The sequence below is a fragment of the Prionailurus viverrinus genome, chromosome A1 (assembly GCF_022837055.1).
Source record: "Prionailurus viverrinus isolate Anna chromosome A1, UM_Priviv_1.0, whole genome shotgun sequence".
Taxonomy (NCBI): Eukaryota; Metazoa; Chordata; class Mammalia; order Carnivora; family Felidae; genus Prionailurus; species Prionailurus viverrinus.
In genome coordinates this window covers 73,890,908-73,900,775 of record NC_062561.1, presented here as the reverse complement: position 1 = coordinate 73,900,775, position 9,868 = coordinate 73,890,908, and the positions used below count along the sequence as shown (strand labels likewise).

Genomic DNA, 9,868 nt, shown 5'->3' with positions numbered 1-9,868 from the left:
TGCAAAATGGGGAGATGTCTTAAATTTAATGCACAGAGTCCCATGGTGCTGGGTGAGGGTGGTTTGCGTGGAGTGTTGGATTTATCGCACGACCACGCTCTGGCTTCGGACAAAACGGTTGCTGTTGTACATGAGATGCTCTGCGTGGCTTATCTCTGTTAATTACCACAGCCTCCAGAAGAGGTAGGTACCCCCATCATGCACAGGGCAGAGCCAAGATTCAGATGCGGGCGCCTCACCACGGTGCCAGGCTTCCTCCCTGAAGACGCTGTGTGTACTGATAAACAGCTGGGCAGTATCTTTTAGGGGTAGGTTGAAAGGAATGAACAAGTAAGCACCCACAAGAGAAAGAACTTCTGCTCTGACGCACAGCCCGGTAGAGCACTGTGGCTGGTGTGGGGAGTTGGGAGAATTGGGGCAAATATTTGGTTATTCGATTGCAGAGCCAAGGAGCATGTTAAATTACTTTCACAGGAATCTCATTTGTCTGAAGCCCTGTGGCACACTGATGCGAGGCACACACAGCCCGTCCCGGGTGTGCGATGCAATGCCATTTGCTTTGGGGGCTATGCTTTCTTGCATTTTGTCTGCTCACTGGAGTAAGCCGGTGCCCCCAGCTGGGACGACAGGACAGGGTAGCTCGGGTGTGCAGAGAGGAACTCAGGATGGTCAACACAGATGAGGCAGACCGTTCACGTTTTGTGCAAAGGACTCGAAAGTGTCACTGTGACAGCTGAGTGTTATGAGTGATTTCAGGGCAGAGGGGGCAGGGAAACCCGAGCCGAGCCCGCCTGGTGGGGAAGCCCGTAGATAGATTCTGCTGCACGACGGCCTGGGTTTGACTCTCGGATCTGCCCCTGCTCTCGGGCTGCCTCTCAATCTGGCTGTGCCTGGCCTGCTCGTATCTGAGAAGAGGCATAATAATAGCATCTACTTCACAGAGACTATTGCCAGGACTGGAAGAATCAATGCACTGCACCAGAGCGGGGCTTGGAACCAGTACACGTCCTGCAGTTACTATTTTGATGCCCATCAGTGATCGCAACAGCCCGCTCTCCTTTTCTAAAGCTGGTAGTTTTCCTCTCCGGGCTCATCACTTTCACCCTCCTGCTTCTCACCTCGGCCCTAAGGAAGCAGGCAGATACTATCATTGCTGATGAGGAAACGGCAGGCAGGGGGGTAGGTGGGCTGCCAAGCGCCCCAGCGGGGAGCCAGGTCAGGCGCCTGGCTCGGGCCCCCAGCGCTTTCTAGATCTGGCGATAAAGCCTCCACTGAGAAGGGAGCAGCCCTGGGTTTGGTTCAAATCCTGCCTTCTCATCCGTGATGTCATTGAGCCCTCAACCCACACGGTACCCGTGACGGTACGATGCGCTGCTAGATCAGATTTTCTTCATGAAGATTCGGTTCCAAAAGCTATTAGAGATGTGGTTTAGAACCCAGCCACGTCATGCCTGTCCGGCTACGCTCGCTCTGTGTTTGCGTTTCTTGATGCACGGAACAGGTGCGGGGTGATGTTTGAACGGTCCCCCTCTCCTTTGCTCTGCGAAACCAGGATGGCAGCGCCTTGGGGCAGCTGCTTTGCCGACGGGGGGAGCTAAAGCTGAAAAGCAGGGGTTCTTTGCGGCTCAGCAGATGCTAAGGCGATAAGCTGCACCTTTTAGAGCCTCTGGGAGGCTCAGCCAGCCTGGGCTGAGCGCGCGGGGGGCCTGTCCGCTTCTCTGGTCTCCAGCAGCTGCGGTCATGGACGCGTGTCTGAGCTCCGAGCAGCGGTCCCAGCACCTGCAGGAAGGACCATGCACCCCGGATGGCTGCTCCGCGCCGGAGGGGGCTCCCCGGGAGGAAGACACCGGTGGCCCTCCAGGAGGTAACCTCCTTCCAGACCGCAGCACCTTCTCAGCTGTCTCCCTGGCCACGGCATTTTCCAGCTAACTTCCGTGACAAGAGTTCCCGTTTCCTATTAACTCTAGATGGTTCCTATAGTGAAGCGTGGTAGAAAAGTGCCTTAACGCGAGCAGAGGCATAGCATTAAAAGAAATCCTTGTTTTTGTTTATTATGCACTTATCAAAGTCCACAAATTTGTTTTGGCGTTTCTGTAAATCTCAAATGGTTATACTTTTTGTTAATAAGAACTTTTATTTATTTATTAATATTTTTAAATGTTTATTTATTTTCTAGACAGAGAGAGACAGAGCATGAGCAGGGGAGGGTCAGAGAGAGAGGGAGACACAGAACCCGAAGCAGGCTCCAGGCTCTGAGCTGTCGGCCCAGAGCCTGACGCAGGGCCTCGAACCCATCAACTGTGAGATCATGACCTGAGCCAAAGTCGGACGCTCAACCGACTGAGCCACCCAGGAGCCCCTAGAACTTTTAAAAAGAAACAAAATCTTGATTTGCTTCGGCTTTTCGCCAGAATGTTCTCCCCGGCAACTGTATCATACGTGGGTTGCATTTCTGCACAGAGGGACTCAGTAGTAATAAATGGTAGACGTAATGATGAATGTCAGAAAAGCCAAGATACAGCATTTCAAACCTTTATAACCATTTAACATGGTAAAATTATGTTCCAGCTCAACTAAATCAGGACTGTTTATTTTTGCTAAACTAGTTTACAGAGAAAGGCATTTGTATCTCTAAATCCTGATCTAACACTCTCAGACTAGCATCGATACAATAAGTGAAAATGTTTAATGTGCAACAAACACAAAGTATCTTTGTAGGATGTGGAAGGGTCTTATGGGACAATATTTGTATGCTCGCGTTACTGTCCAAGGTTGATTGGGAAAACAGGACTTATCAGCTCATTAGCCTATGAACCGGTGAGCCGTTCCCAATCAGCCCATTGACTTTTCCTGCGGTCAGTGAAAAGTAAGTCCCCAGCTGGTGACACGCAGGAGGAAGGGAAGGAGCCGTCTGAGCCACAGTGGCAGAGGGAAGCCTGCAGGAGCTGGCATGAGTCCCTGCTGGTCTGGCTGCTCCGAGTCACCTACTCCAGTGACGAAACCTCAGAGGAAAAAGGAGTTGCCCTGGACTGGCTCCTTGTACTGACTGGCCTGTACCAGCTCCTGAATTTCAAGGATTTTTTTGAGGGTGGTTGTTAAACATGGCCATTACTGAAATGTAAGTTATGAAAACTTACCACTCAATAGATCAGATAAAAGCCAAGGGTATATTTAAAGGCTAAGGTAGTAAATACAACTCATCATGACCTATTTTGTTACATTATAAGATGATCGTTAAGATTATCTATGTGCTTGAGGTTATTGGTGTCCATCACTCTGCGTGGTGGAAATACCCCGCCATGGTCAGCAGGTGCACAGTTTTCCCCAGGGCGTCTGCTGAAGGCTGGAAATGGCCATGGTGGGAGCACCGACACCATGATAATCATCAGACCCTAAAGTCGGTGCTTCCTCCCCTCACCCCACACCGACTGTTAAGCATTTACCGGCAAACCACGGTCTAGTCCTCTGCCTCTTCATCGTCTCTGCAAAGCCCAGTCAGCCTCCGGTTCCCTGGGAGAAGCTAGGGCCTCTTTGGTCATTCACAGATAACGGGTTGGTGGTGTTAGATGTCAGGAGCTTCCCATAACAAGAGGCGGGTGAAGGCCATAAGTCTCCTTCCCCCACTACCAGGGTGCGGGACAGGAAAGGATGACGTCTCACGACTGACTTGGCCACTATGTATTAGCAGGTTCTTGCTCGGTGAAGCCCAGGTCTCTGGAAAGCTCACCTTTAGGTCAGGGCGCAGAATTCTCCCCCGGGGGCTGGAGCCCACACTCCATCAGAACCAGGGGCCAAGAGCAGTGCTCCCGGAAGGGCTGTGGTCGCCCGTCATGCTAGTCTACAAACCAGTCCCCGTGCTCCGCTGGGCTCTGAGACCATTTCTCAGTCCGCTGCACGCTGACCCTTTTTGGTAAAATACCACAAAAATTAATTGCTAGAAAAACAAAATGAAAACACATGCGAAGACAAAACGCCAGCCCTGTTTTGGGGGGTTTTGTCAGTTTGCTTACAATTGGATTCAACAGGCGTGGTCACATGGTTGTAAACATTTGGAAGAGCTGACTCCAAATGTCTGTGGTCTTCTGTGAGCCTGTTCCAGTGAGCAGACCAGCAGCACAGATCTGCCCCGGTGCACGTGCTAATCAGGGACACCCCAAATCGCCTCTGTCCCCGCCTGCCTCGGAGGGTGCGCTCCTCACTGGGTTTCTCCAAAGACCCTTGACCCTTCACCTTGTATTCGCGCCCTGCCCCCACCTCCTCCTCTTTCGCCTCAAGTGCAGATTTCTGATGAGAGCAGCTCAAATGTGAACCGACTGCCCCTGTCAGCTCCTTTCCAAAGCCCATCTTCCACCTGTGGTGATAAATGTCCCAGGCGAGCCTCAGGGAGCAAAGGCAGGTTTCGTGGGGGTCTCCCACCCCCCCCCCGGCTCCTTGTTGCTAACTCCTGCCCACCGCTGGCACCAGCAGCTTCCGTTCTGCTGTGCGTGTGCTTGGCATCCCCACTCCTGACATTTCCGCGCGCTGCTCTTTTTATTCTGGAACTCTGCAAAATCTGCACGACCTGTGCTTCCATGACATCGGCCGCGATCAGGTGCTCTTTTCCGCTCATTTTATGTGATATTCGAGAGCTGCTCATGAGTTTAATGGGTATTTAAAGCAATAGTAACTTAATAGCCAGGGTTCATCTGACAACCACCCCAGGACCGTGGAGCTGGCTCGTCTTCGGGTGACCCGTACCTTTTGCAGAGGAGTCGTAGGAAGGATTTAAGGAACACGCTCCAGCCAACACGCGGGAATGTTACTTCACTTCGAGACCTAAAAATAGTCGGGTCCGTGTTTGCCTAGGTCCTCATGGAGACAGCTTGTCCGTGCCATTCTGCTGGTTGGCTACAGAGGGCCTCAGAACAGAGGGGTGGAGGGGAGCCACGCCTCTCTGTCCTCCGCTCCATGGAGGAGAGGACCCAGGGCATCTTCTGGCATCTCGTCGTGTCACAAACATGTCACGTCCGAACTCGGTGTCCCTATCACCCCAGATCATTCGGGTTTGTGCCAGTTTAAAGCCACAGTCATTGCCAGCATCAACCCCCCTCTGTGGGAAAACTGCCCAATCTGTTCCCGACTTACCAGCTCTGCTTAGTGTGTATTTGTGCTGGATCCACAAATCACGGAACCTATTTTATTTTCTGCCCCACAGGCTCTAACAAGATAGAACCATCCCTTCACAGCCTCCAGCAGTTCGTTCCTACAGACTATGAGAGCTACACTCAGGAGCACTATCTGTTTGCAGGCACGAAGATTGTCATCCAGGAGTCGATAGAGAGCTACGGCGCGGTGGTGTGGCCGGGGGTGAGACAGCTGTCACCTTCGGGATGGCGGGGTTTCTGGGGGCGACAATGACAATCCCATACATCAGGGTTGCCTGGGACAATGTGCCAAGTGCTTTTGCATTCTGTGCTTCCCCAGTGGAGGGTCGCTTTGGGCCCCCAGGGGCGCGGGGGTGCACCGGGACTCCGCAAAGGCACAGCATCTCCTGCAGGAGTCATCACTTCCCTCCAAGCCGTGTTTCTTGAAACAGTATTTTCTACATGAAGATAGGCTTGAACATGTCAGGAAGATGAAAAATTCATATGAACGTTGAGGGAAAAAACCCAAAACAATCAGAGCCCAGGGCTGGCTTCCCTTCCAGGCCGTGGGTGTTCCAGGGGAAGCGTGTGGAAGCCGGGCTCCCTGTCCTTTCTGCAGCAGCCTGCGAGGGCGGCATGGAAATGGGGCAGATGCTGTGCATTTCGAGTCAGGAGCCCTGCTAGTTCCTGCTGTGTGGTTGTGGATGCCCACTTCCCTCCCTGATCTTCCTTCTGCACTGGGCACGCTGGGCGGAGTAAGGGGCACACTGGGCGGTGTACTGGGCATGCTGGGAGGTGCACTGGGCATACTGGGTGGAGTATGGGGCACACTGGGCGGAGTAAGGGGCACACTGGGCGGTGTACTGGGCACAATGGGTGGTGCATGATCACTCTGGGAGGGTCCTGAGTACTCACTGAAGTAATTGCTAAGGCGACATTGTTTTCACCTGACAGCCGGGGAGCTGAGGGCTCAGAAATGTCGACCCGCTGGGGGAAGCTGTGCCACCGGGGCTCGGGACAGCGGCCCTCCAATGCCAGCTGGTTGTGCTCCGAGAGGGTCCGGATCCAAGCTGTTCTGTAGTTACTGGGGGATGGCACAGGGGTCTGGGTTCAAAGGCAGACCCACATGCTGAGCTTTGTGGGTGGAGGCGCCATGGGGCTCCCTGGGGAGGGCGTCCTGGGTCCTGGGGGGGCAGGTGAGGGGGGCCCAGGAGGGTGGTCCTGGAGCTGCTCTCCCCCAGATAAGGAAGCTCGGTGTTCGTCCCCTGTGCATGGGAGCCCGATGTGCTTCCTGGGAAGCTTTGGCTTCATAACACGTTTGAAAACTGCCAACTCCCCGCAGCTTCCTGGTGTAATGGAGGCGGCGAATGGACAGCTTGGGGGGGGGGGCAGGGGAGCGGGGGGTTCGGGAGATCGGGGCTGGAGGAACATCTGCCCCCGGGGACTGTTTCATTCTCAGTAAGGCCTCCACCTTTCACACATGAACCTGGCCTCTCGGCACCTGGGTTTCCTGAAAGCTGGGAAAGCAGGCTTTATGGGAGGTGGGAGACGCCTTGTGTGACGCCCAGTGCAGCTCTCTGCCCAAGAGTCCACATTTTGGAGTTTGCTAGCAGGAGTGGGAAGGGGGGTGTTCACCATGCAGGGGTTCATCAAGCTGGGTCTCCGGATGGCACCCACAGGGGTCAGCTCCCAGGGCAGGGCACGGAGGGAAGCCTGCAGCCGCCTCTTCAGAGAACCCCTCCACAGCACGCCCTTGTGATGGCTCTGGGTGACACGTCCTCACATCCTCCCTGCACCACAAATCATTATCTGTCTTCAGCCGGAGAGCTCCCTTCCCGAGTAGAGAACTCTGTGCCGTGTACCTGCGATGGTGCTGTTCCACCTGCCACTCCTCGTTGGATGACCCCCAGCCCCATCCGTGCTCCCTCATCCTTCAGCACTGAGGTCACCTCTCACTGGACCCCTGGGTCCCTGGAGGGGGCCTCCTTTACACCCCTCACCTGTCTTAGGATCCGTTTACATGCCCCTCCCCCAGCCCCGCCGAGTCCCTAGAGAGGAGACACGGAGAGTCACATCTGTGCGTGTGACTATTCACTCTGAACAGATGGGGGGGATGAGAGGGAGCAGCCTGTGGGGTAGGTTTCTGGGGCCCCTGCCCCGGCCACGGCGAGGGGCGCGTCTCACACGGTCCCGCCGCCCCTACTCCAACCGGGCCCCAAACAAAAGTGGCGTCATAACGAGCCCAGAGCAGCCACAGGAAGAAGAGAGCTAACACTGTGCACAAACTGGAGTTCGACTTGCTTCTTCATCCCAGGATTCACGTTCCTAACTCGGGGGACTTCCTCTGCGGAAGCTTCCTGATCTCTGGAGTCCGTGGTGTTGCTAACCGAGACCCCTCAGAGTAAACACCTCACCCGTCCATGCAGACCCAATACCCTTTATCTCTTCGTAGAAAGGTGGGGAGAAGGTGGAAGCAGAAGAGAATGAAGGAAGAGGGAAAGGACATCTGAGCTGCCGTGTAAAAAGTCACATGCTTTCTAGCGTCTCGTTGCTGCGACTCGAGGTGTGGCCGTGGACCCGCAGGGCCGCCAGGGCCCCGAGGCTCGCAGACACGCAGTCTGGACATGGGCACCCTGGCCGGGCCCCAGGTGGCTGTGGCGCACACCGCAGCCGGACAAGCTCTGTTCTGGTGTCTGTCTCTTAGACGTCCGCTTACGGAATGAACACCTGCCCCGCCGTCCAGAGCAGCGGATGAAGCCCCGAGCAGCCTGAACTCGCTGAGCCTGAGGCCCCTCACTATACCGCAGTTGCTGCTGAGTGGACGGCCCGGCCGGACCGGAGCAGTTCTGGAGGCTTCGTCTCCTGGACTTGAGAGCTGAGCTGATCTGCCCGTTGCTGGACATGGACTGATCCAGGGTCTTCTGAGAGAGGCAACCGAGAAAGTCTGCTTCCAGTTCCTGTGACGCCTGTTGTACCTTTCAGGTTCCGGAGGTCCAGATACGGCATCGAATGTAGATTTCAATCCTTACGAACCCCTTCATAAACTGAAACTATTAATAACGTCTCTTTGGGTATTTCGCAGGGGTAGGGAGGGGCGGGGGGTCGCTACTGGTTTCCAGCGCTCCGATGTTCAGGTGACAACTGTATTCTTTTAGGCTACGGCTTTGTGTCAGTATTTGGAAGAACATTCAGAGGAACTGAATCTCCAAGACGCTAAAATTCTTGAAATTGGTGCTGGACCAGGCCTGGTTTCCATTGTGGCCAGTATTTTAGGTTTGTCTGTTTATTGCTCACTTTGTTTCAGAAAGACCCTCACTTTGGCAGCAGTGATAGTGAGGGCCCCCTGTCCGGCCAGCTGCGATTCAGGTGCCGGGTCACGATTTCACTCACTGAGTCCCCCAAAATGTCACGAGCGAGGAGTGACAGCTGTTAGCCCAGAGAAAAGATAACTGCATCTGAGAGAGGTTCGTTACCTCGCCCAGTCCACCGATTACCAGGTGATGGAGTTCAGATCCTGGAGGTATGACTCTCCAGCCCCTGTTGGGAACATGTCTCCTATTTCTCGCCGGAAATGTTGTAACTAACCCTTTGAAGAGACACAAGCGAGTTAATCCAAGGCGAAGACAGACTTATACCCCAAATGCGGGCTGTGAGTTCCTGAGCACTGAGCAGGGGGTGGGCACAAGTGCGGCATAATTCTGCCGACGCCTTTACAGTTCTCCTGTTCAAGCCAACCTGGGAAACGTGGCGGTCCGTTGTGGGGACTCCTGTCACTAGCTTGAAGATGCCTAACAGTTAACAAGTTTAGGTTGGGGAGAGTCATACAAAACAGAAAGAAAACTGGGTGCTGAATACTTCATATAAAAGAAAACACAAATCTTCAGATAAAGAGAATTGTAGAAGGAAAAGCACTATGAATTCTTCTATTAAGCAGCTCATTATCCTGAAATCTTCCAACACCGCACCACTGTTTCTTAAAACATGCTTAACGTTGTTCTATTTCAGTGGGGATTTTGCCCCACAAACGTCTAGAGACGTTTCTGATCGCCACGAGTCGGGCTTAGAGACCCGGGTGCTGCCAAAGGTCGCACGGTGCTCAGCTCAGACCCCCCACAGGCAAGAGTTACCGGCGGGACTGGGTCAACTACGTCCAGCCCGCATGTCAGTGGGGACAAAGCTGAGAAGCCCGGTTACATTTCTTGTGTTCTCCCTGAGTGTACGTGTCTGCTGTGGCTGCCTGAACGTTTCTAGGTGATTCCTACAATTTTTCTCTTTGTCTCTTAGGAGCGCAAGTCACGGCGACGGATCTGCCCGACGTCCTAGGAAACCTTCAGTACAATCTCTTGAAGAACACATTAAAACGTACAGCGCATCTGCCCGAAGTGAGAGAACTGGTTTGGGGGGAAAGTCTGGAGCAACGCTTCCCCAGGTCATCGTTTCATTACGACTACGTCCTAGCCTCGGACGTGGTTTATCACCACTACTTCCTGGACAAGCTGCTCGCCACCATGGCGCACCTCTGCCAGCCGGGGACGGTGCTGCTTTGGGCGAACAAATTCAGGTTCAGCACCGACTACGAATTTTTAGATAAATTCAAGCAAGTTTTTGATACAACGCTCTTGGCTGAATTTCCAGAGGCATCGGTCAAAATTTTCCAAGGAATACTAAAATGGGATTAGACAGAATGCCTTTCAAAACGTTAGTGTGTCTGTTGAGTGGTGTTAGAAATTGGACTGTCAGTGAAA

General features: G+C 53.7%; 1 protein-coding gene across 1 annotated transcript; it reads left to right on the top strand.

Moving 5' to 3' along the window:
* Positions 1 to 1,740: 1,740 nt before the first annotated feature.
* Positions 1,741 to 9,802, top strand: METTL21C (methyltransferase 21C, AARS1 lysine). The gene is made up of 4 exons (XM_047856716.1): positions 1,741 to 1,864; positions 5,195 to 5,346; positions 8,279 to 8,396; positions 9,408 to 9,802. The coding sequence occupies exons 1-4, from the start codon at positions 1,741 to 1,743 to the stop codon at positions 9,800 to 9,802; spliced, it is 789 nt and encodes a 262-aa protein (XP_047712672.1).
* Positions 9,803 to 9,868: the final 66 nt, after the last annotated feature.